At 49.9% G+C, this 25,432-nt stretch overlaps 2 protein-coding genes across 4 annotated transcripts; one reads left to right on the top strand and one right to left on the bottom strand.

The window, feature by feature from the left end:
- The first annotated feature begins 325 nt into the window (after positions 1-325).
- LOC147163355 (uncharacterized) lies at positions 326-20,475 on the top strand. 3 transcript variants are annotated; one of them, XM_086093490.1, is made up of 34 exons: positions 326-459; positions 1,168-1,252; positions 2,200-2,289; positions 2,369-2,491; positions 3,837-3,975; positions 4,047-4,231; positions 4,309-4,366; positions 4,641-4,841; positions 4,924-5,035; positions 5,644-5,706; positions 5,803-5,949; positions 6,128-6,290; positions 6,505-6,627; positions 6,694-6,834; positions 7,012-7,148; positions 7,262-7,385; positions 7,684-7,783; positions 7,869-7,981; positions 8,616-8,930; positions 9,552-10,136; positions 10,414-10,652; positions 11,173-11,311; positions 11,386-11,508; positions 11,648-11,708; positions 12,172-12,297; positions 12,611-12,747; positions 13,005-13,160; positions 13,392-13,559; positions 14,011-14,124; positions 14,249-14,458; positions 18,056-18,127; positions 19,186-19,300; positions 19,523-19,650; positions 19,951-20,475. In XM_086093490.1, the coding sequence occupies exons 2-34, from the start codon at positions 1,169-1,171 to the stop codon at positions 20,035-20,037; spliced, it is 4,878 nt and encodes a 1,625-aa protein (XP_085949616.1). In that variant the 5' UTR covers positions 326-459; position 1,168; the 3' UTR covers positions 20,038-20,475. The 3 variants fall into 3 exon arrangements, with proteins under 3 accessions (XP_085949616.1, XP_085949615.1, XP_085949617.1); XM_086093489.1 differs by having other exon boundaries at positions 8,613-8,930; positions 18,059-18,127; XM_086093491.1 differs by having other exon boundaries at positions 377-459; positions 8,613-8,930.
- Positions 20,476-21,571: 1,096 nt separating this feature from the next.
- On the bottom strand, positions 21,572-24,736 carry LOC147163354 (5-hydroxytryptamine receptor 7-like). Its single transcript, XM_086093493.1, has 3 exons — positions 24,290-24,736; positions 23,177-23,537; positions 21,572-22,245 (listed from the first exon to the last, which is right to left on the bottom strand). The coding sequence occupies exons 1-3, from the start codon at positions 24,709-24,711 to the stop codon at positions 21,814-21,816; spliced, it is 1,215 nt and encodes a 404-aa protein (XP_085949619.1). The 5' UTR covers positions 24,712-24,736; the 3' UTR covers positions 21,572-21,813.
- Between the last annotated feature and the right edge of the window lie 696 nt (positions 24,737-25,432).

Raw genomic sequence — 25,432 nt, 5'->3', positions numbered from 1 at the left:
TGCTGAGTAACCTGAGCTGCCCTCCAATAGTTACTCTTTAATTAATATGCTTGTGGATATTCTTCTTTATTCAAATTATTATTGGCATTACCTCTGAGCGGCTTCAGTTCATTTCAACTTTCTACCATCAAGGTACAAATAAACAAGCCACTGAATTTAGTCTCATAACATTCCAAGGACCCAAAATACAAACTTGAATGACTCTGCGGTGCGTGACGCCTGTCAGATTCTGTCCACTAGGGGTCGTGAGCACAGACCAAAGCAATCATTCGTAGTAGAAGAAGAAGGAAAGGGCGTCTTGTGATTGGCTCGTTTCAAACTGAGAGCGCCAGTCATCTCCTTTGGATGTGTTGTTGTCAGTCAGTTGACGTTTGCTTCATTTTGCGGACTTTCTTCGGCATTCATATTCTTCTCGGGTTTTTTTCTTCTGCTCGCTCATGTGTCAAGACGAGCTGGCGGGTGAGTTTTAAAGCCGATTGGCGTCACGTTAGAGACGCTGTTGTTTTTCGAAAGGAGCTAGCGCCTAGCGGCTAGTTGGTAAAAAAAAAAGAAGCTTCAAATGACGTCACTTTGGTTTGTCGCTCTAGTTTGTTACATTTTTGGCAAACAAAAAAAAGTTACAATTGGAGCCGTTAGACTAGGCTTTCGACGTTTAACCAATGCTTTATTTAAACCTAAGTTGGCATTTAAAAGTCGTTTTTTTTTATTCCCCCGATCGGCAACAGGCTGCACATTGATTTGAGAGCTGCTTTCACGCCCAGTTAAAGCAAATGGAGAGCAACAACGATTTTCATACAAGGCCTCACCATCGATCGCTACAGTATTTACGAACGAGGAATCTGTAATCTAGTCGTGTTTAAACTTTGATCAGAAACACTTTTTTTCTCATGGAAATGAATTGAAATGCCATTAATGTGTTCCAGTCCCACTAAAAACATTTTGTTACATTTTTTTAAATGGAAAAATAGTACTGTAGTGTATAAAACATCATAAAAGATAAATGTAACGCAAGAAACTGGTTTTATAAAGTCTACTAAATAGTGTCTGTCCTGGCCAAAAGTGTATGTGTGACTTTAAGGGGCTTCTAAGTCCGATTTTGGCTTCTAACACGGTGGCTAACTAAGAATTGGAAAGTTGTGTTTTAAGTGTGTGCTCATCTTGTGACAGGATGATGGAGTCTTGTCAGCTTGACCAGGCGCTTATGCAAGACCTCCACACAAGCAGCATCCTAAGCGACTCACAGCTGACTCAGGTACCGACTGGACATGGCTCGATAGGAAATTCTGATGTCATCATAGCCGTCGGCAAAGATTTTTATAATATCATTTCTTTACCTAAAACACAACAAAAAGACAATTTGGTCCATGTTCCATATGTGCAACACAAACGGCAGGTGTCAGCAACATCTGGCCTGCTGCCAATGAGATCTGGCCTGCCAGATGACGTTGATTGGAAAAAAAACTGACGATTATTAGGGCTGTCACAATATTGCCTGTATTAAAAGGGCCTTGCTATCGTGGCAACCTTGTTTCACTGCAAAATAATGAGGCCTTCTGTTTGAAATGTCCTTTTGTTTGGTTTGTCGGTGCTCCGCTTCCATAGTTCCCGCTTGGCGGCCAATCGGGTGGCTGTATAGAAAATACAGGCACCCGAAGAAGAAGGATTATTATGATGATGATCATTATTACTATGATTGATTAATATTGTTGCTCCCCCCCCCCCCCCCCCTTCTTGTTATTTTTTTCTACAAACAGTAGAATGGTCACTGGTTAGGTCAGGTGTAGAAAACTGCGCTTTCACATTGACAGATCATTTCCATTTTTGAATGATGTGTTTGGAATGCGAAGGAAAACATGAGCGCGCGGATGATTCCGCACATTTGGCAACTGTTTGGCAAACACGTTAACGTGCCGCCCTCGTCCGGGCCTTGTGAACAAATGTCATGTTAAGCAGCTCACGCTGACGGCTCAATGTCAAAAAAATTTCACTCAGACTTGTTCTTGTTTTGGTGTGTGTGTGTGTGTGTGTGTGTGTGTGTGTGTGTGTGTGTGTGTGTGTGTGTGTGTGTGTGTGTGTGTGTGTGTGTGTGTGTGTGTGTGTGTGTGTGTGTGTGTGTGTGTGTGTGTGTGTGTGTGTGTGTGTGTGTGTGTGTGTGTGTGTGTGCGTGCGTGCGTGCGTGCGTGCGTGCGTGCGGTGCAGCCCAGCAACTGCGACGAGAAAGAACACGTGAAGGTCTACCTGCGCATCCGACCTTTCACGGCGGCCGAGGCCCAGAACGGAGAGTCGCAGGTGCGCGCCAGCGTTTGGCTGTTGAAAGCTGCGGTCGGGCGTGCGCAACATGTCAACACGCACGCGTGTTTGTGTGCAGGACTGCGTGTCGGTGGAGCCTCCGGACACGGTCCTGCTCAGGCCTCCCAGCGCGTCGCTGTCGGCTCGCCTCAGCTCCGACAAAGCTTTGGCGCACGCCGCTCAGCGCTTCGCCTTCTCGCAGGTCGGCTACGCCAAACTTTCTTATGCGCGTTGGAATTTTTAAAAACGCTTGAGAACATTCCCACATTTCTTCCTCTACACTCAAACATGGATTTTTATGTTCATTCTTCTTCTCCCCACTTTTTGGCATTCTCACCTTTCCACATTTGTTGACCAATTCAAGCCAATCATCCTTCCATTTTCTTCAGCGCTTGTCCTCACAAGGGTCGCGGGGGGCGCTGGAGCCTGTCACAACTGGCTTCGGGCAGTAGGCGGGGTACACCCTCAACTGGTTGCCAGCCAATCGCAGTCAAGCCAATCAAAAGAAAAAAAAAATCTTTCTTTTCCCAACTTGAAACGGTTGAGCTCATTCAGGACTCTTCATCACATTTCCACGTTAGCATTCTTCTTTTGTTTTCATTCTTCTTAGTAAGTCACATTGTCCCATCACTGGTGAGCTACTCATGTTGTACTTGGGCCAACTAGTACCCACTGGCACCAGGTTTTTTTTGTTTTATTTTTAGAACAATTCACATTAATAATAATAATAAAAATCATTTGCATAGCAACTTTAAAAACAAGTGCTCAAATGTTTACAAGGTGTTTTGACAAACAAACTACTAGTTTTGTCACAATACCAACATTTTGACTCGGATACTTTACCTGCATAAAATACCTCGATACCGGTACTGGAACTGTACCTTGACAAACATCTACAACATCAGCAAAAGCAGTAAAATAATTTGTATTTGTTAATAATTCAAAATATTAGGATGTAACAATATAAACAAAAATGCAAACAACTATAGAAGCAAACTGGACGTATACATCCATCCATACACACATACAGATGATGAACAGCGGCAAAAAGCATCCGTGTACAGTAATTTATAGATTATAAGGCGCACCTAAATATAAGCCGCGCTAGCTAAATTACTGGAGTTTGTTCCACGTATAAGCCGCGCCCGACGCAGGTGTTTGAATGTTACCGCTGCTTTCTTTTCCATAATGAGGGCGCAAACGGTCTCGCTCTCGTTCTGTCTCTCCTTCTGTATTTGGGCTCACTTGCTTTGTTTTCCTCTGCCTGACGCTCTTGCGCCCCCTTGTGATCTGATGGATAAGCCGCACCTTTGTTTTAGCCGCAGGTTCGAATGCAAGTGAAAAAGGTAGCGGCTTATAGTCCAGAAATGACTGTAAGTACGCTGGACTTTGCACAGTTCAGCCCCCTCCATCACTCCTCTGCTCATCCAAGGAGGAAAAGCAGAATTGTGAAGATCTTAACTTAAGTTTTGATCATCTGGAGAGAATTTGAGTTTGATTTGCAGCGAAATTGCATTGTGTGTTTGAACGTTGTTGTGGTTGAGCAGGTGTACGGTCCCGACGCCACGCAGCGGGAGTTGTTCCAAGGAACGGTGAAGGATCTGCTCCAAGATGTTCTCCAAGGCGGGAACTCGCTGCTCTTCACTTACGGGGTCACCAACGCTGGCAAAACCTTCACCTTTTTGGGTGCGCCTCCGTTCTTCTTCTTCTCCGCTCGTGCTTGCGATGGTTCCTCACGCGCCCGCCGCTCCCGGCAGGCCCGGACGGCGACGCCGGCATCCTGCCCAGGTCCCTGGCCGCCATCTTCGGCAGCATGGAGGGGAGGGTCTTGACCGGGATGAGCGTCAAACCTCAACACTGCCGAGACTTTGTCAGGCTGAGCGAGGAGCAGCGGGCCAGCGAGGCCGCCTTCAAGAACAACCTTCTGCGACTCTTCAAAGAGGTAACGGCCGGCTTTTTGCTGAGCGCCGCCGCCGCCGCCGCCTCTTCGAGCTCACCTTGTGGTTTTTTCTCTTCCAGAGCGACAAGGCCGACGGCAGCGTCATGTGGGGCTCCAGCGGCCTGATGTTCCTTGAAGGCCAGTTGGGCTCTCTTTGGCTCGTTAGCAATTTTACGCATTCATTCCTTTTAATGTATTCATCTGTTCGGATTCAGGTTTTTTGTTTGCAAATGTTTTCAAATGACTTTTTTGAACTGCACAATTCACCTTCCAAATTTGAAATGAAAGACCTGGAAAGCGAATTCAAAACATTTGTTTGTAAATGCAGTTGACGCTTGCATGTTTGCAGTTTGACATTTGCAGATTTTTTTTCATGTCAATTTTAATGAGCGTATTCTTTTTCTTTGCGCAGGCTCGTCGCTGCTCCAGGAGACGTCGGACGAGCGCCTGAGCCTGCGAACGCAAGCCGACACCAACTTCTCCGTTTGGGTCTCCTTCTGTGAGATCTACAACGAGAACATCCACGACCTCCTGGAGGCGGCGCCCGGCGGCACGGCGAGGAGGGCGGCCCTGCGCTTGTCTCAGGACGCCAAGGGCCACGCCTTCATCAAAGGTCGGCAAGGGCCTGGCCCGAATTTCTCTTGTTGCGCGAACCTCTCGCCGTTCCTCACGTGGGTCGTTTGTGCGTGCGGCAGACCTGCGCTGGGTGCAGGTGGACGGCGCCGACGAGGCCTACCAAGTCATGAAGCTTGGCAAGAAGAACCAAAGCTTCTCCTCTACTAGGATCAACCAGCTTTCCAGCAGGAGGTCTCAACCACCTCACACACACACACACACACACACACACACACACACACACACACACACACACACACACACACACACACACACACACACACACGTATCGTGTGTTGTGCTTGTCAAACCCGCCCACTCAATCGCCTCTGTGGATGTCACATGACACGCACGATACATTCTGTGTAAACATGCACACATGTTTACACAAACGTACATTTAATTGACTGACGGCCACGGATGTTTGTTCTTCTGAGGACTGGACCGTATGGACAAAATGTCCAATCGCCATCTTCTTGCCAGATATTATAACCATTAACGATATTACTATGGCTTCCATGAAAACTTCTCTTTATTTTTTTGGAAAGAAAAAACAAAATAATCCAACAGGATGTGAAAAGTGCAGTAAAAACAAAAAAGAAGAGAGAACTTACTGACAGTCGTCGTCATTATCAAAGTCAGCAAAACATTGTACCGCATCTGTGCTTTCACGATAAATAACTATTTGATCACCCGAACCCACACATTCAACGAACATACACACACGTGGGCGTCGACATACGAATGAGCAAACGCTGACACAAATATCCTCATCAAGTGCCGTTGTTTTTGTTCTGCAGTCACAGCATCTTCTCCATTCGCCTTCTGAGGATTCAAAACCATCAAGTGGTCAACGTCAGCGAGTAGGTGGCGTGCATGCCGGGGGCGGGGCCAATCTCATGTGTGCGTGCGTGCCTAAATGTAAATGGCCGTTCTACGTTGTTGCTGTGGCCGCGCAGGCTGAGTCTGTGCGACCTGGCCGGCTCGGAGCGCTGCGCCAAGACTCGCAACCGCGGGGAACGTCTCAAGGAGGCCGGAAACATCAACAACTCGCTGCTCGTCCTGGGGAAGTGCATCAACGCCCTCAGGCACAACCAGCACGCTAAGTCAGTCCAAGACGCGTGTGTGCGTGTGGCTTCGTTTTCAAGAATGTGTGTCTTTCAAAATGTTTCAGCCTTTGAGCGTGTGCCTTTGATAGCGTGTGTATGACGTGTCATCCATGCGTTGTGAAGAGTGAAGTGTGTGTTTGAGAGACTGACATTGACGTGCGTGCGTGCGTTCCAGGCTGTCGCAGCATGTGCCTTTCCGCGAGAGCAAGCTGACGCGCTACCTTCAGAGCTTCCTGTGCGGCCGAGGCAAAGTGCGCATGATGGTCAACGTCAACCAGTGCGCGTCCGCCTACGACGAGACGCTCCAAGTCCTCAAGTTCTCCGCCCTGGCGCAGAAGGTGGGCATGCGTCATCTCACGCAACGAGGGCTGGCCCATAGCTTGGAAAAGTTCTCACTCAAAGGGAGAAAAAAGTTGCTCAATGTGGCAACCAAATGTTTGCAACCTCGACTGTGCTTTTTGTCAACTTGCTAATCAGCGAGGACAGTTTTTTCCCCTGCAAAAACTGTCCCGGTAACGTGGCAATGAAATCCATATCGGTTGTGTCGTCCAGGTGGTGCTTGTGCCCAGCAGGGCCCCTCCCGTCCCGCCCCACGAGCCCCACCCCAACAAAGGCGCCGGGAAGACTCTGCGAGGCTCTCTGATTGGCTGGGAGAGCGGCCTGGAGAACATTCAGGTGAGGGAGGGGCGCCTAATTGCTCCTCATTTTGTCGTTGTTTGCAAAACACATTTTCTTCGTCAGGAGGATGATGATGATGATGATGATGAGGAGGAGGAGGAGGAGGAGGAGGATGCGATGATGTCAATGGAGAACAACATGTCTGAAAATGAAGACGACGAAGAAACTGAGGATGAAGTCATCATCAGTCAAATGACACGAAAGGTTTGTATCATTCCTTCCATTTGCCATCGCAATCAAAGAAAAAAAATGTCATCATTGGAATGACACAAACGTTTATCTGGCCTTGACTGCGTGCACACACACACACACACACACACACACACACACACACACACACACACACTCCCTTGAGCTGCAGTGAGAAATGTCCTTGAGCAGCAGGTGGCGCTGTTGAGACGTCTTGAAACGGCACTGAAGCATGAGCGAGCCAACAGCACGCTGGTGGAAGCTCGGGTCCGAGAGGACGTCTGCAAAGAGTTCAGCCAGATCTTTGACAACATGCGCGACGAATTCACGTGAGACTCTTCAAATGTTTTCAACCGTCTTTCATCCTTCCGCTTTTCTGCCTGACAAGAAAAAGTGCGGGCAGCTCTGACTTAGCAGGACGCCGTGTTGTCGTTTGCCGCAGGGAGCGGCTGGCCAGAGAGACGCGCATCCTGGAGGAGCGAGCCGACAAACGTCTGGAGATATTCAAGACCATGACTGTCAACATGGCCGCCGCCCGCACGGACTCTCAAGTGTCACGGAGCAAGGTAAAGTGCTCAGCTTGTGAATGTCACCTGATCAAAGTCAGAAAACAGGTGAGCCCCCAACCTGAAATTTTAGGGCCGCAAGTTGAAATTGACTTGCAAAGGAAATCTTCACAGAGCTCATTTTCATCATATTACTGAGAAATGTGCGGCCGCAAAATATATTCAAGAATAGTCATTTCAAAACAAAAAAAAAATCAATTTTACTGGCGAAACGGGTGCGAGTGGATGAAAAATGTACTTGCAGTGTTTTAGGAGAAAAATCTGGAGTCCGTGCTCACTCACAAACATTTTCTTGCAGGTCTCAAGTGCGTCTCAGCTGGAAGAAGACAAACTCGGGTCCGACGGCTCGAAAGTTTCCCAGTCTGTTGGCGGGCTCCACAGCAGCCTGATGAACGCAGGTAAGCTCAAAGCCGACTGTCCGAGCTCGAACCCGACCTCAAGTTGTGATCCGGCTTCACGCTCACTTGCGGTGGTGTGATGAAGGTGAGAGCGGTCCAACGGAGGATGAAAAGAGGTTCGAGGCTGAACTTGAGAAGGAATGTTGGGCTCGGCTTCAGCGAGTGGCCCAGCGCTCCTCGGAGACCAAGCGGCTGCAGGTGAGAAATCATCTCAGTTTACCCTCACGTCGGCTTTTGTTGACGCCGAGTCTGCTGCAGCGCAACCACAAAGCGATTCACTTTGTTCGTGTTACTGCCTCGTTCCAAAATGTCTTTCTTTCTCCTCCAAGTGTCCAAATGCATGCGTGGCCGGTCGGATTCCTCTTGACAGTGTGTCGCTTTTGGCACATTTTGCTTTCCCAAAATGGAATAGTTTCATTTTCCTGAAAATCCTCCAGGGTGACGTGCCAAGCGTGACCCGCCAAAAGTGACTTTTGTCCACTGCCAATCACTTCTGAAAATGCTTGTGACCTGATACCGGTCGATGGAAAACAACAAGATGCCAATTTGAGGACTAAAGGAAGCCGACTTGATCTTTGCGCTGCCAAGTCAACTCTTGAAAATGAGTTTGTCCTGTCGAAGTATTTCACGCGGTCAACAGCTTCGCTGCAAACAAGTTTGCTTTGATGCTCTTGTTTTTTTAAATGCACTGCCGCTAAAAACTTGTTTCTATGCTGCGTACATTTATCGCCTGCACCCGCGTTCACAAATCTTCTTGTTTGAGTTTGTCTGCTGTGATGAGTGAGTTGAGGTTCCGTTTTTTTGCTGCCCTATCTCTACTTTTGACAAGCAGGCGGCACTGCCCGACCTTGGCGAGGAGCGAGCAACCCAAGAGGACGCCGTCAGCGCTTTGGAAAAGAAGCGCCGAAAGACGGAGGAGGCGCCGCTGGAGGTCATCAAATCCAAGGAGGAGGCCGACGCCGCTCTGCAGGACTTGGCGCGCCGCCAGACGCAAACGCCGGCGGCCCTGGAGGAGGCCCAAAAAGCCCGAGAGGAAGACGCCCGGACGGAGATGCTGGAGCGGGAGAAGAAGAGCGAAGAGCAAGTCAGCAGGCTGCAGGAGCAGCTTGAGGAGCAAACGGCTGCGTTGCAAGCGTCACAACAACAGGTCCGATGACACCAATTGGGTTTGGGGCTGAAGTTGCACGATGAATGTCAAATGCAGACATGATTAGTTGCACCACGACCAGTCTTGACATTTTGACGAGGCTTCAAACAGCGCTTGGTGTTATCAGCGGCTTGCTGCAGCGAGACCGGAAGAGTCACAGAAAGGCATTCTTGGAAATGTTCTCGGATCAAAACCTGCAAAAAAAAATTCCATCGATTCCTTGTTGAGCAAAAAGTCGAGAAACGTTCCAGTTGGAGCGCATTTGCCCTTGCTTCCATTTAGGCCCCTTTGGCGCACCTCATTTTCTATGACTGTGACCTTCGGCCTTTCTTATCTCTGCACACTGAGCATTGCGTTTACCAGCATTCTTCTGCTCCTGCGTGCACATGCTAATGTGCTCCATCTTCAAGTGGGAAAATCTTTAAATGTCTTTAAAGGTAAACAAACCGACAGAAGTTTGGACACCATTTTGCAGATTCGTCCTGAAATTTCACCCCAAAAATCCCAAATCGCAAACTTTTTGTGAGTGAATAACATCACAGGGGGTGCTTGTTGCTATGACAACAGTGATGATGATGATGATGATGCGGATGCGGATGCGTTTTGTGGAAATGAGCACAGGTCGCCAGTGAGACGCTTCGAGCAGAACAAGCGTCCACTCACTCGCAAGCCGCTCAGGAACAACTCCGAGAGACGTCAGACCAGATCGCCGACCTCATCCGGGACCTCGGGACCGCAGACGCGTCCGCCGCCCTTGGCCAACGGCTCAGCAAAGGTACGGCGCAAGAAAGTGCGGCAAGCGAGAGCCAGACGTTGCAGCCCTCGTTGGAGCAGCTGCGGGAGATTGTCCTCCTCCGCCGCCGCCGTCGAGCGGAGGAGCTCCGGGAGCAAGGCCGGCTGGCGCAACAGCTCCGAGAGAAGCTGCGAGAACAGCAGGAAGCGTCCGGGAAGCAGTTGGAGGAAGTCGGCCGCGAACTGCGTGAACAGGAAGCGTCATGTCAGCGCCTCCGACAGAAGATCAGCGAGCAAGAGCTCACCACGGAGCGGCTGAAGACGGAATTACAGGAAGCGAAAGCCACAAGATCTGCCGCTAAAGATGACCTCACCAGGGTCAACTCGGACCTTCGGGCTCAAGTGGCGGAGACTCGTCACCTGCTGAAAGATGAGCAGGTCCAGACGGACCAGCTCCAGATCCCGACGCCTCAGGTGAGCTCACCTTAGCAATGTGACGAGTGGCCGCCGTCAAAGGAAAAAGACGTAATGACCAATACTCGCTCTAGCATAAAAACAAACATTAGGAAAAAAACCACACCAAAAAACGTATAAATACGTTATTGGGACATTTAAATAGATTTTTTGGGGAGCAAATGAGTTAATAATAATAATGAATTTCAATATTGATCAAAATAAAGGTGATGATCATTTTGGCCATCCATTGAACATCCTTGGCAAGATTGAGCAATCTTTTGCCGTTCCGCTCCAGACGGACGGTCCGAACGCGGCCGAGCTGGAGAGCAAGCTGCGGGATCAGACGGCGCAGACGGCGGCTCTGCAGAAGAAGCTGCAGGAGGCGCAGGAGCGGCGCGAGGACGACGACGTGCAGGCGCTCCAGGAGTGTCGGCGCCGGGAGGCCGAGCGGCGCCGGGAATTGCTGGCCGTGGCGCACGAGGCCATCGAGCAGAAGGACGCCGAGCTGGAGAAGAGAGCCCTCGACATTGCCAGGTGGGTTGTCCGTCCATGTCAGCAATTCTTTTCAGTTTTTAAATAAATGTTGTCCATTCGCAAGCTGCTTCCCAACAGTGTTGTTGTGTTGTTCACAAAAGCAAAGTCAACGTGGAAAACCCCTTGAATGATGAGTGACTTTAATTCCTGTTAAAAAGCAGACGTACGAAACCGGTGGAACGTCATGGCAGCCGGAGTCCATGATGGATGCTTGAACATTTCCGAATGTCTAGCAACGGTTGCTTGCCTCAACTCAACAAGTCAAAGTGACAAAAGAATTTGTCGCAGTTTCATGGCTCATCGTCTTCACGTTTCAAGTTGTATTTATTGTATATTTCTGTCGGTTGATGGAGAAGAAACGATTCGGAACGTGGTCGGTATCAGGAGAAATGAACGCGTCCCAGAAGGGAAAACAGAACAAAGAGCAAAACGTCACGTCTTAGTCAGCGACATTAGAAACAAAAGGCTTTCCTTTATTTGAAGGCCTTCTTCTTGTCTTTGTACCAACGCGTTCTTCTAGACTGAAGGAACTTGCCAAGCAGGACTCGGACAAAGTGGCGGGTCTCAGTGCAGACGCGGAGAGGAAGGACGAGGACGCCGCCGACCTCCGAGAGAAGCTGGCCGACTACAAGAAGCAGATGCAGCGGGTCCACAAAGACGTACGTTCCGCAACATGGCGCGTTTGCCGGCAGGCGTGGCGAGGATGACGGACGGCGCTGACGCTTTCCTGCAGATCTCCGCCATGAAAGAAGAAGAGAGGCTCTTGAAACAGAAGCTGTCGGATGTGGAGAAGGTGAAGAAGCAGCTTCAGTCGGACCTCGGCAACCGGGACAGAACCATCCAACAACTCAAAGCCGTGAGTTTGCCATCGCTTTTTCATATATTGGATGACTTCCCGCGATGTGAAGAGATTTTTCAAAAACGTGCGCAAGTCTTGCGGACCTCGATAGGTCCGCCGCATCCGTTCCCTAAATGCTGCTTGATGGTTGCTGTAGGAACAGCCGGCGGAGCAGAAACACGGCGAGACGCTGCAGCTGTACCATCAAGCTCGTCAAGGTGAGACTCGCCCGACGCCGTTCGCGTTGACGGCCAGGAATGGGATCGAATGATTCCAACTTTGACAACCCAGCAAATGAAAGATCCCGTTTGGTCCAAATGCAAAATGGAGTCCACGTCACAGCACATCTTGCTCCTCCCATCTTGCCAGCAGACTTCCGTATAAAGTTGATATATTTACAGATCAGACATATACAGCTCGTAGGCAGTCAGTATAGGGGGGGGGGGGGGGGGGGTGAGGTGAGGTGGGGGGGGGGGGTTGTAGCAGAGTGGCCACTATTTTTCAACAAGTTTTAAAAAAGGTGCCCTCTCACCTCCACAACACACGTGCGCTCGCCGCATGCACACGTTGACTTGCACGTCACATTCGACAACAGCAACATTCAGAGTTTTGTTGTCTGGAGTCCGCGCGCTGCGAAGTGCTGACGACTTTTCTTCCGTTTCCGGCTTGTGCCGCCCGCAGAGCTGCAAGTCAAACAGCGGCTGGTGGACGACATGCGCTCGGCTCTCGTGGAGCAGGAGGAGACGCAGGAGCAGATGGAGCGCGTGCTGGACCACAAAGTCCAGCTCGTGCAGGAGCTCAACAACGGTAAAAGCTCCGTTTTGCAGCTTTCCTGCCTCCGACACACCTGATTGAAATGATCAGATCATCAGCAAACCTGATAACAATCCTGATCATTTGATTTAGGTGTGTCGGAGGCGGGAAACACGCAGGATTGATCTCGTAATGCCTGCAGTCTCTGACAATAAAAATGACTTGACAATGACAGCGCCACTGCCACCTTGTGTCAACGAAGTGCAATTACACTTCATTCTAGTACAGCAAAAAAAGAAGCGTGTTCCCTGGAGCCGCACACGCCGCGCTATTGAGAAGCAGCAATCACCATCTTGTTTTTGTTCAGAGTTGGAGCAAGTGAAGGAGATGCTGAGGCATCAAAGCGGCGGCGGCGGCGGCAACGCCAGCCCAAGTGCGGACGCCTCGTCATGTGACCTCCAGCAGGCCAAACAGGAAGCTGCCAGTGCCCACCAGAGCCTCAAGGTAACACCCCCCACCCCCGCCCCCAGTTGCAGTGTGTTTAATTGTCTTCATGAGTGTAAATACAAAAAATAAGTCAATTGATGAGACTGTCCGTCCTTTTTGACGTCCGACCAGGTCAAGTGCTCCATCAATATCATTGACTTTGTGGTACCACATGTCTCCGCCCCTCGTCAGCCGTTTGACATGATGACTCAACGCATCACTTATTACATTATTCACAAGCTTTTTGTTGAGTTTTTTTCTGTTTTTTCATCAAGCTGTTTGAGGAGAAGCAGCTGTCGGAACGCCACAAGTGGCAGGAGGACAAGATGGCTCTGATTGGTCAGATGAAGGAGGCGGAGGACAAGCGCAAGCAGGAAATGAAAAAGTTTGCCCAGGACCGAGAGCGCTACCTGGCCCGGCAGGCCCAGCTGGTGAGATGCAAACCGCTTCCCCCGTTTTGGAATATTCATGGTTTACATGATTTACAAAAATGCCGCCACGTCGTCTTTGGTTCGCGTGAGACAGGAACCATTCGACGCGTTACAATTTATTGGATCATAATGATTTGTTTCATGGTTTTGTACATAACTCGCAGCAAATTTCCCCAGCGAAATGAAATCTGTCTCTTTTAGTACGAAAAAATCCTTTTGCGCGCTATGCAGGAGGCGGAGCTACGTGCCGAGGAGCAGAAGATGGCGAGCTGGCGGCAGGAGCGAGACGCGCTGGTCGCCGCCTTGGAGGTGCAACTTGGCAAGCTTCTCGCCAGCCAGGCTGACAAAGACAAAATCATCCAGCGGCTCCGTGACAACGGCGCACAGTCGCCACCAGAGGTCAGTACAAGTGCAACCCAAGCAAGTTGAGGTCCCAATCAGCATGTTGCAGTCTGTTAGCAGCCCCAGTTGATCAAAAGTTGAGAGTCGTCACTTGCCATGTCGAGGTTGGCATTTTGCGGCTTCACTGCATTTGTTGTTTTTGTGGGGGGGGGTTTGACTTTACGTGTCCTGAATTATTTTCTTTTTTGTGGGATTAAATTTGAGGTTCCACTGTATTGGCTTAATAGAAGGTTTTTTGTAATCTTCCAATGTGTAAAGATTTTCTTCCTCTTGAGCAAATGACGTGAAGACTTTGCATTGCCTCAGCGTGTGCGGCGAACATTCCATGCGTCCGTCGCGCGCACGCCTCCTCAATTGTGCGCTGATTAAAAGCGGCGGCGCTTCCTGCCCTTGACGTGACCTCGGCATCGTCCTCATCCTTCTTCCACTTCCACGTCTTGTCCGCCAGGCTGGCGGCGACGCGGCGGAGACACAAAGTGGCGCGGCATCGCTCAAAGGCGACAGCGAGGATGCCGGCGAGGATGCCGGCGAGGGCCGACTGGACGACATCGACCACGCTCAGGTCAGTTGCAATTTATACAAAAAGTCACGCCGTCCTCATTTTTGAAGCACGTTCAAAAGTTCCTTTTGCATCATTTGAAGAGAAAGTGTGAAATGTGCTCGTTGTGGCGTGCGTAACCCGTCAGGCCTCGTCGGGGTGCCCGTCGGTGCTGGAATCGTCCTCGATCTCCACGGAGAACGGGCGCGCCAGCCGCTTCCCCAGGCCCGAGATGGAGATTTCCTTCAGCCCGCTGCGGCCCGACCGCATGGCCCTGCGGCGCTGCGGCGACTCCAGCGCCGTCACCATCAAGATCACGCGCTCGACCCGCAAGAGGAAGAGCGCCGACATGGACAAGGTAGGGAACGCCCGTCTCTACGTCCAGGTGACGTTTGCGTTAGCGACCGTTTCAACACCGCAATAAATACTCGCATCACAGTCAAGAACCCCCCCCAAAAAAAGAAATGACAAACGGCAGACGAGGGAGCGACAATCACTCGCATAATTTGAGTCTAACTCTTGCTTTGTTCTGCATGTTTGTCTTATACTGCCACCTGCTGGCCAAGTTCATCGGGCACAGATTTGACTTACGAGTATGATGACAGGATAAGCCAAACTCATATCTCAAGTGATACAACTCTTTTTATATCCTGCAAAAGATGCATGTCCCAATATTTACATATTTGTCTTCTTCAGATGACGATCATTTCAATTTTCTCTGTGCATGTAAATAAAATGCATATTTTATGGAGACCACACAAGATTGTTAATAAAATAAAAGGCCAATATCCAAATTGAAATGAAAATATCTGCTTTTGCTTCCACTTTTCAAATGATGCAATAAAGTGCAAAGACTTTCTGTGACAATAAATCCGTTCAAGTTTGCCGCCTGAACATTTGGCCACTAATTACAAGAAAGTGTCCGAAAAACACGTCAGTGGCGGCAAACCGACTCTCAGCCGAGAAAAACAAACCGGATTCAATTCCACAATTGATCCTTTTGGATTGTTGCATCCACAAAAGCGATTGTTGGTTACGACGTCGTATACTTTTGTGTCCCACACATTCAAACAACGCGTCCAAACCTGTTGGCATTCATTTTGCATCATCGCCTTCCACGTACGTCTTGTTGCTATAGCGATGCAAATTTATTGCCGACGTCAGCAATCATTCGCAGAATTCACGTGCATTCTTTGAATCTCTTTTCGTTCTTTTTTTTTTTTTACAATTCCTGCCATTTTGAATTTATTGCATGCATTTTTTAACATGCATGTAAAAAAAAAATACAAATAATTGTGCCTTCTTTTTTCATGAATGTTTTTGGGTTGTCGTTTTTTTTCCGTATTTTTGAAGTCCGTTTCCTTGACGGCTTTTAAAAAACAAACTCTTGCTTGTTTCCCCCTCAGTGTCACATTTTTAGACGCTGCAAACGTCCAACAAATCCGCCCAAGGTATATTTCCTATTTTTGTTCATGGCCGACTTCACATCCATCTCGTTATTCGTCTTGCCAGTAGCTGCATTTCACTTTCAACGACGACACTCATTAGCCGGCTTTACATGGAGACCTTTTAGTCATTCCGAAGGAAGTCATTCCGAAGGAAGTCATTCCGAAGGAAGTCATTCCGAAGGAAGTCATTCCGAAGGAAGTCATTCCGAAGGAAGATCTCTGGTCACCTGTTTACATGTGACGTGAGCCGTTGCCATCTGCCGTTTAATCAGAGCAGCCGTGGGACGCACGGGCATCGATCACGTATTCGTCTTTAGCACCAGTAGTTGTGAGTGTAAACACTTTTATTGAAGCAACGTCTTGATAAAAACACGTTTCAAGTACTTCAAAACAAGTTCTCCCCTCGCAGACGAGCTCTAAGGAGACGCCGCCATTTCCGAGGGTGGAAACGATGACGTCATGATGCATTTACGTCCAGACGGCGCATGCGCGTTTCCGCACGCAGCCTCGCCATTCCGAACGAAGCGTCGACATGACGCTCGTTGGGATTGACGCAAGGAATATTGTGCCGCTCCCGTGATTCCCGATGACGTTCCATTCGAATTCAGCCTTTTCATTCCCACTGAGGTGTTTATATGGAGCGTTTTCGTTGCGTTTGGCCGTTGGGATTCATTCTCATCGGAATACATGGCTCCATGTAAACCGGGCTATTTATTCATCATCTTCATCATCATCATCTTCATCTTCATGATGTTCCTCATACACATTTCATAACGCACGTCGTCAAGTGAAGCGCAGGTCGAGCCTGTCGGACTTGCGAGATGTCATCAGCAGGAAAAACATCAAGCTCACTCATGATGGGACATTGTGAATTCCTGGAAATGTGTAGGAGAGCGAGTGATCATTTGGAACATATTTGAGATGCAAGCACGGGAATCAAACTGGCAACCCGTCCGCCATATCATTTTATGCTAGAACAAATCAAGTGCAGCTACTTCATCTTTCTTGCTGAAATCGATCAATGAGCTTCACTTTTCATCTTTTTTTTTTAACGCCCTCCACCCTGATTTTTTTTAATCAATTAAAATTGCCTTGTGACTCGCTACAGTGTCTATCAATTAGTTGTGATTATTGATTGATGGATGCGCTTTCCCGAGTGTTCTCGTCATTGGCGGTCAATGAATTCAATATGAGCAAATAAACAACAATCAGTTGATAAACACAAATGGAACCGTTAATGCAAACTGTTTTTGTAAGAATATCGGCGAGTCAACCTGCTTCTGATTGGAGTTTCGTGATTGACTGAGCTGAACGGACGGACAAAAGTCTCGGGACGGATGGATGGCAACATTTTTCAGGAGGACAATGACCCGCTTGACACTTTTTGGGAACTTTCCTTGACGTTCCGTCCCTCCGAGCGCACCAAGTTGGCGTCGGCGGGGCGGACGTGCTCTGCTCGCACCACTTTGGCGTGGAACAACAAGAACCCAGATGGTTCGCGCCTCGACTTGACGGACGACTTGACGGACATGTGGAAAGTCTTGTGAGAAGCGAGTTGACGTCCTGAACGTGCGCTGACCAACGCGCACAAAACTTCCTTCCTTTTGCCACCGTGCAACAAAACACTCCAGATTGCGCACGCACACACATTGTTGTTGTCACCCCAATGAGATTGTGATACGTCGATCGATCAGTTGCCACGGTAACGCGCTCCTCCTTTTGTTGGCCAACCAAAAAGACTTTCCTTGATTTCAATGTAAATTGACATTTGATGTCCTCAACCCCCCCCCCCAAAAAAAAAACAGAAACCTCCGATCCATCTGATCGACGGCTTTGTTTGCGTTTCATCTTCACGTGGCAACTTGCGCGCACGTTGCGTATATTTAGCTTTGGAATGTGTGACTTGCAGCGGACACGTTCTGAATAAGTACATCCGAACGGTTGCGCGTGTGCGCGTGTGGCGTTCGTGTGTGGCCACCCATCAAGTGCGAAATGAAACATGCAAGTGAATTTCAACTCATCTGGCAATTTGTGAAAATGTACCCGTGAGCGAGTCATTCTGCCTCCATTAGCATAATTAGCACCCGGGCCGAGTTTGTTAGCCGGCAGCTCGGCCACTTTGAGCTGGCGGCCCAAACGCTATTGTGGCAAAGCTGCAAGGTAAGCGGAGCTGCAGTGCTGCCAGCATTAGCCACAGCAGCTATGTTGTTAGCATGACTTATTAGCAATGGTGTCGCTATCAGAACTTTCAAGTTTCCTTTTTTGGGGCGTGCCTGCAATCAAGTAAACCTGTTAAAACAGGCGACAAACCAGCACAATTGTATCAAGTTCTGCAACGCTTTTGAGTCCTCGGAAGCCTCACGTCACTTTATTTAAATGTGTCCTCCCCATCATCATCGTCATCGTCGTCGTCATCATCATCGTCGTCGTGTCCTCGGGGCAGCGAATGCACGTGTGCACATCGTTGGGAGCGCACGTGTCAGCCTTAACGCGTGTGTGTGTGTCAGCAGGATGAAGTGGAGGCGGAGAATCGAAGAAACGCACAAGTCACACCAACACTGAGCCAGCACCAAGAGGAGGTGATGAGCAGATGGGACACGCACACACACACACACACACACACACACCTTTTGTCAAGACACACCATGCAAAAGAAGTTGAAAACCCAAACAAACGCCACCCAGCCTCTCGTTAAGTTGTAGCCAAATATTTTCAGTTTGGTTGCACGTACGTCAGGTCAAACCTTTCCAACATTTTCAGTTTGCCTTCCTGCTTGACCCTCAGCATGAAGCGTTTGAATTCGGGGGGTGGGGGGGGACGTGGTTCAGCAAAGTGATTCCCCAACGCAAGATCCCCTGCCGCTGCCTCGGGATGGCTCGACTGCAGAGACCCAATTTGCCCCCACTTCTGACGCTGCGACCGTCGGTGCTACTTCAACTTTCACTTCACTTGAAATGTTTACTTTTGCATAAGGTGTAAAATGGCCGACACGTTTCTGGCCAAATTTGACGTTGACATGCAAAACAAGTTGCAAATGATTGCAATCGATTTTTAAAACATTGCCTGGTCAACTCGCTCCTCTCACTTATTATTTTTTTTGTGTGAAGACGTCCGGTGAAGTTTGACAGACGCCATCTTTTCCCATCCGCCGGTGACGTTTCAACGGCAAGATCTCGCGCATTTCGTCGTGCATTTGCTCGTCGTTTATGACGGCAACTGCTCGACGGAAGGATTTGAAAGCAAAACTCTGCGTACGCAACCACGAGATACTCGACACGTCACACGCGCGCACGGCTGGCAAAACCTTTTTGCTTTTGGGTGAAAATTTTGCTTGGGCCTAAAATGGACTCTGCAGGTCAACGACATTTGACCTTTGGACCAAGCAAATGTCAAAATTGACAAAAGGTGTCTGAGGTGTGAGCTTTCCCAACGGCGTCCACTGATTTGCCTTTTCTGTGACTCTTCCAGTCCCTCAAACAGGAAGTTGTCGCACCTGAGGAGTCACAGAAGTGCAAATGAGTGCACGTATGGGAAAAAAAAAAACGACATGAGAACACAAAAAGTTTTTTCAATTTGAAAATGTGAGGTCGCCGCCGCCGCCATCCGAACGTTAACGTGAACCTTGTGCGGTTTGCAGCCGTCCCTCCGGTTGGCGTCTCCCGGCAGCCGCAGCCTCCGCAGTCGCAAAGGCGAAACGCTGCAGAAGATCGGAGACTTCCTCCAACGTTCGCCAACACTCATCGGCTCCAAAGGTCAGCAAGGTCAACCTTCTCTCGTCCTCGTCCGTCTCTTCTTTGTCCTTCTTCCGCTTCCGCTCATTCTTCTCCATTATCATCGCCGTCCTCCTCCTTTTCCGTTCTCGCCTTCATCCATCATCATCATCATCATCATCGTCGTCCTCGTGCACACAAACGTGCTCAACGTGAGCGTGTTGAGTGGAAAAAAGACGTGCGTTTGTTTTGTGTGGACGGCAGCCAAGAAGGTGATGGGCCTGGTGAGCGCCTCGTCGTCCTCGTCCTCCATCGGCCTGAGAAGCAAGAAGAGCAAACGCAAGTTGTTCGGCGCCGACATCTCCTCGCCCATGGACGTGCCCCCGCACCCGGTACGTTCACAAACGCCACACGCACGCTTTTCATATATTCGCCTTGAGGATTTTGGATTTTGGATTTTTGGCCCGACTAAAAAAACAATCAGACAAAATCCAAAGCGGGAAAGAATTTCAATCCAATTCTTTGCTCCCCCCAAAACGTTTTTAAGAGCGAAACATGTCATTTGGTGAAACGTGTTGCTGCCACACCAGTCGGAGCACCTTTTGGCAGGACGGCGCCAGCGCGCTTACCTTGCACCTTCCCTCTTGTTTCCTTGACATTTGAGTGCACGTGACGTTTGTATGTCGTTTCAGATGGTTAGCAACAACATCGTTACTGACGACAAACAAAGCCATCATCTCATCATCAAAAGACGACTTCGCTCCAGAATTGGCAAATAAACACACACACTTGTTCCTGTAAAGTTTGTATGTGTGTGTGTGTCTGTTAGCCACTTAATCGTTTGCGGTTGAATGGGACTTGCCTGATGCCGTCTGCCTAGCCTAGCTTAGCACAAAAGCCTCGGCATGCTAGCCTTTCGGAGGAACGTGACCAAGTTTGTACGGTCGTAACGATGACACTGTTGTCTTTATGCTAAGCTAGGCTAAGCTCATGTTTAGCAAGACGAAGCTCATAGGATTTGTATTTGATCGCTGTTGACCGCTAACGCTCACTAGCACGCATGCTGACTTCATTTGATTGTTGATGTAAAATTTGAGCAAACTGACGCTAAGTGAGTTAGCGGCGGTTGTGGTTTGGACTTTCGCTCGTGCACTTTAAACGCTTCCCGTTGGTCAACTTGTTGAAGGATTAAAAAGTGGGGATGTTTTCTCAATTCATCACTTGGCTGCTGGTCCTTTGGCTCCCGAAGCGAACGTGGCCGCCCGCGCGTGTGCGTCTTGCAGACGTCAAATGGAAAAGGCGGAGTTTTGCATCAAAAGACAGAAGTTTGACTTTTACTGCCCGACGGACAAAAGCCCGAAGTGGGATCGATGCATATTCAACATATAAACATTACAAGACATCAAAAGAAAAACTAGTGCACACTACTATCATGTAGTTGTCCTATTAGTAAGAACAAAGAGGACTCGTATTAACTAGTAGCTTTTAGTACGTTGCCAGTCAGGTTTAATCGTAGACCGAAAGTGAAGACACAAACTGGTGCGTTCAATTTAGCGAAGACAGAACGTTGACGGGCTGCTAAAAAGTCCAATCGCTCTACTTTTTCTTTCTTTTTTTTACTCCACCAATCGTGGAACGAGTAGCGCCAAAACTCTTCCTAGCAACGCTTCCTTCCTGCGGTCAAAGGTCAAAGGCCGTCACATGCTTGAGTGCTGATGAGTCGACAGTTGAAGTCGTCGCCACGGTGATGATCGCATCCAGTTGCGCTTTGACGCCACCGACCACGACGACCTTTCACGTGTGCTTTGCTTCAACCTCGCTGTGAACGCTTCCTTCCTTCCTTCCTTCCTTCCTTCCTTCCTTCCTTCCTTCCTTCCTTCCTTCCTTCCACGCATGCACGCAGCCTGGCTGACATGTCGCACTTGAGCACGTGAAGATGATCGGATGGGCAGTGACAGCGACGGAGGAAGCGCGCGTTCGGGAGGGAAAGGAAAATCTGACAAGGGGCTTGGACCCTCTTCACTTAAGTCACATGCTCGCTCACAGTGGTGGTGACGACGACGATGATGATGATGATGATGATGATGATGGACACCAGATTAGGGCTGGGCAACACACAGAAGTCGGAATTGCACGAGCAGTCGTCATTCTCAGAATCGTTTTTATTCGTCAAGCAGAGAAATAAGATGCAAGACGTCTTAAACACACGCAGGGCAAATAAATGTTGACAGTGGAAAAAAGATTCCAGAAAAAATTGAAATTTCTCTCTGTCTTGTTTTTGCTCACATTGGTTGGCTGTGTTGAGGTATCCTATATAAGTACATACGTATATCATATGCGATATCGTGGACGACATGCTCGAGTACAAAGTCGTGATTGCAAACGTAGTTGCTGGTTGAGCAACGAAATATCTTTTGCTAAGATGACATCGTTTGGAGTTGAGCATATTTGAGCAAAAAGAAGACTTTACGGCGATGGGAAAGGACCCGTTGATTGTGAATAGGGGAGGCTTTCCAAGATGGCCGCCAGCGTCCCACCTCAACCGTCCACCTTTGTCAGCTGGCGGGAAGCGGCGGGGCGCGGGGGGGCGCCATCTTGAGCGCCTCGTGCACGCCGGCCGCCGACAGCTTGCGGCCGATGTTGCGGAAGCGGCAGCGCAGCAGGTTGCCGTAGGTGGCGCGCAGGTCGCGGTTGAAGAAGGCGTAGATGAAGGGGTTGAGGAGCGAGTTGGCGTAGCCCAGCCACAGCAGCGTGCGCTCCAGCCACAGCGGCACGCAGCCGCAGGCCGCCGCGCCCCCGCAGGCGAAGGGCCGCGCCGTGGACAGCAGGAAGAAGGGAAGCCAGCACACGCTGAAGGCGCCCACCACCAGGCCCAGCGTGGCCGCCGCCTTCTGCTCGCGCTTGAAGATCGAGCCCTGGTTCTTGCGGCCGCGACGAGCCGCCGCCGGTGGCTGAAGATGATGAAGATGATGATGCTGGACGTCGGTCTGGGGAAAAGGGAACATTGGTTAGAGGGTGTCATGTTTCGCTTCTGCGGGGGTCCGCTTTTTCTTGGTCATGGCTCTTTTTGTTCTTTTGGGTCTGTGGTTGTTTGTTTTTGTCTTGTTTTCCTGCTTGCTTCTCTTGCCTCATTAGGTCTAACCATGTGCACCTGCGCGCGCGTGTGTGTGCGTGTGTGTCTTCCCTTCCCCAGGTGTGTCTCATTAGTGTTGGCGCGTTCAGTGTTCGTCCGCTCAATGTGGGCGCATTGCAAGTTCATGCGTCACGCTCGTTCCAGGCATGGCGACCAGTCCAGTCACGAGCCGTCCAGTCATGATTGCCTGCTCACTTTTCTCCCTCATTAAAGTTGCTCGTGTTGCACTTGAGTCTCACTGCCTTGCGGCCCACCGTCCCTCAACCCCTCACGCCCACCCTGACAGGGATGGCGTGAAGGTCAAATTTGAATGATTTCAAAAGTCAAACATGACCTTTGAAAAGTCAGCAATGTGTTTACATTTCATTTATTGGCCACATTTTCTCAAAGTACTACAAAAACACCCTCAAAATCAGAAAGGCCAACAAAGACGACAGCTGAACCAAAAAGTCTTTTGGAAATGAGAAGCGAGGCCGAGAATTTGTCATCTGCGGCGGGAAAAGGTCGGCCGGTCTCCCGTGGGCCGTCCGGAGATTGTTTGAGGGCTGTCGGAGGAGGTTGAATGCGGACTCGGGAGGTCTTTGAGGGGCGTCGCCACGGATCCAGAGGTGCGCAATTGCGATTTGCACTCGTCACATTGACATGAACATCCCATACATGACAGATTTTGTGCAACAACAACAAAATCTGAATTGTCTTGCAGTGTGAAGACAGGCAGAGATTTGAAGTTGAGGTTTTGTCTGGTTGAGAAGGTCGTCCCCCCCCCCCAACACACACACACTCACCTCCTCATCGTCGTCCTCGGTGTCCTTGACGCTGGTCGTGTCGGCGGATGCGTCGTCTTGCAGCGGGAAGGCGGCGACGGCGTGCTTGGCGGCGCTGATCTTGGCGGCGCGGTAGATGCGCGAGTAGGTGAAGAGCATGACGGCCACGGGGATGTAGAAGGCCACGGCGGTGGAGTAGACGGTGTAGCCGCGGTCCTGGCTGATGAGGCAGACGCGGCCGTCGTTGACGTTCTCGGCCCAGCCGAAGAGCGGCGGCAGCGTGATGGACGCCGACAGCAGCCACACCCACGCGACCATCTTGGCCATGCAGCGGCCGTCCTGCCGCATCGGGTACGTCAGCGGCCTGGTGATGCCCAGGTACCTGCGACAAGGACACAAAACAAACACACCTTTTGAGGCGATTGCGCAACCTTTTTGGTCCTGTTAGCGGGCTTGCGGCTGGCAAATGGCCAGGAAGGACATTTTCAAGCACGCCTTTGATTGAGAAAGGGGCCATTTTTCATCAATATCGGAGAAGCTTTTCTCCTCAAATTGAAAATGATTGCCAATATCATCATGTCTGCCAACGGTGCCGTCTGAGGCGGCCGCGGGAAGGAAACGTTCCAAATCCAACCAGTGAGCCGTCGGAGGCGGGCAAAGCCGAAGTGTGCGTTTGTGTGCGTCTCAAAGCTTGCCATGATGAAGACAAAATGTGCCCCAACGAGTCTGCTTCCAAAGCGCTTCTCCCCAAATCAAGTAAAGCTGTTTATTGCGCAACTCCTGTTTTATCCACTATATTTAGTGACGAGCGTTGGAAGTCGCCTCACAAAATGTGATGAACTTCTTTCACTTTTTGTTGCAAACAGTGGAAAAACCTCTTAGATGTCACAGACACATTTTGAAAGGGTGCGAAAGAAGGCACATTATTTGCTTTTTGGCCGATTCAAGTCATTCCAAAAAATGTTTGTCAGCTACTTTTCAGCATTCATGAGCAGTTTCTGCAGAAATCCATCTGCTCTACTTTCCGGAATGAAAAGCTCGTGGCATGCGTGCTTACGTCACGACGGCGGCCGCCGGTCAGCCCAAGTATTTGCGGAAACTGCTTTGAGGAGCAGCAAGCAAGTTGGCCGATACCTGTCGATGCTGATGGCGCACAAGGTGAGGATGGAGGCGGTGCAGCACGTGACGTCCATGGCGACGAAGACGTTGCAGAACCAGCGTCCGAAGCGCCAGCGGCCGCCGGTCAGCTCGGTGACGCCGGCGAAGGGCATGACGGCCACCGCCACGCTCAGGTCGGCGGCGGCCAGCGACGCCATCAGGTAGTTGGCGGGCTGCCGCAGCTTCTTGACGGCGCACACGGACGCCACCACCAGCAGGTTGCCCCCGATGGTGCCGAGCGTCATCAGCGTCAGCACCGAGCCCAGCAGAACCCTGCCGGCGCGCCCGGGACTCGCCGCCGGCAGCTGCGCGCAGCCGCTGCCGTTGCCCGCCGCCTGCAGGGGCGAGCCCGGGTCGCCGGTGGCGGCGACGGCGGCCGCGGGGCGCTCGTCGATCATCGCGCTGGTCCAGTTGCTCGCTCCCATCGCGAGCCTCCTCATTAATGCGCGTTCACGGGCGCGGGCACGGCGAGCTTCAGCGGGCGCGTCCCTCACCCTCCGCTCACTGCCAAGTAACTATAAGTACAAGTACTCGCGTACCTCCCGCGCGAGCTCAATTTCAGGCAACAAGGCAATGTCATAGTTGCAAGTGTTTTCGCCTCCATGATCGATTCTCGTCTCTGCTCCACTTGGATGAAAACGCACGCGCGCACATCGCGGCGTCATCGCATCACTTGACGGTTATTTGAGTGACAATTGGGGGGTTTTCATGCTTTGACCATTTTGCCCGTGCACTTTTAAATGGACTTTCATGTGCGCACCGAAAATGACGTCACTTTACCCATATTTGAATCACGTGCAAACTGATTTGCGTGTTCACATTTCACCCATAAAAATGATTTTTTTTTACGTAAGTAACTGAAATAGTCTTGGAAATACATTTTCACCAACAGGACCACTGCATAAAACAAAACCATATTCATGTTAGTAAAACTTAATGCGTGCAACAAATGTGCATTCTTTTATTGATCAACAGACTTTTGTTTCGAGTACGCTGGAATAAAACGCCTTCTTTTCATGATGATCGCTTGCATTTCCACACTTCTTCTCCATAACAATCGAATACGTCACTTGACCACATTGTCATCATGTACATGTTGAAGTTAAATCGGGTGTGGCG

The sequence above is a fragment of the Leptonotus elevatus genome, chromosome 13 (assembly GCF_054856555.1).
Source record: "Leptonotus elevatus isolate MCC_2025b chromosome 13, RoL_Lele_1.0, whole genome shotgun sequence".
Classification (NCBI taxonomy): domain Eukaryota; kingdom Metazoa; phylum Chordata; class Actinopteri; order Syngnathiformes; family Syngnathidae; genus Leptonotus; species Leptonotus elevatus.
Note: the sequence above shows the minus strand (reverse complement) of the source record. Positions and strands in the feature narration are given on the sequence as shown.

What these genes read in the sequence shown, in the direction of transcription:
- LOC147163355 (XM_086093491.1), top strand. Translation starts at nt 1,169, where the DNA reads ATGATGGAGTCTTGTCAGCTTGACCAGGCGCTTATGCAAGACCTCCAC. An exon ending in CTCAAGTGTCACGGAGCAAG is followed by an intron (nt 7,386 to 7,683) that starts GTAAAGTGCTCA and finishes ATTTTCTTGCAG; the next exon opens with GTCTCAAGTGCGTCTCAGCT. An exon ending in GTGCCCACCAGAGCCTCAAG is followed by an intron (nt 12,748 to 13,004) that starts GTAACACCCCCC and finishes TTTTTCATCAAG; the next exon opens with CTGTTTGAGGAGAAGCAGCT.
- LOC147163354 (XM_086093493.1), bottom strand. Translation starts at nt 24,711, where the DNA reads ATGATCGACGAGCGCCCCGCGGCCGCCGTCGCCGCCACCGGCGACCCG. An exon ending in TGCGCCATCAGCATCGACAG is followed by an intron (nt 23,538 to 24,289) that starts GTATCGGCCAAC and finishes TCCTTGTCGCAG; the next exon opens with GTACCTGGGCATCACCAGGC. An exon ending in CCGAGGACGACGATGAGGAG is followed by an intron (nt 22,246 to 23,176) that starts GTGAGTGTGTGT and finishes CCTTTTCCCCAG; the next exon opens with ACCGACGTCCAGCATCATCA.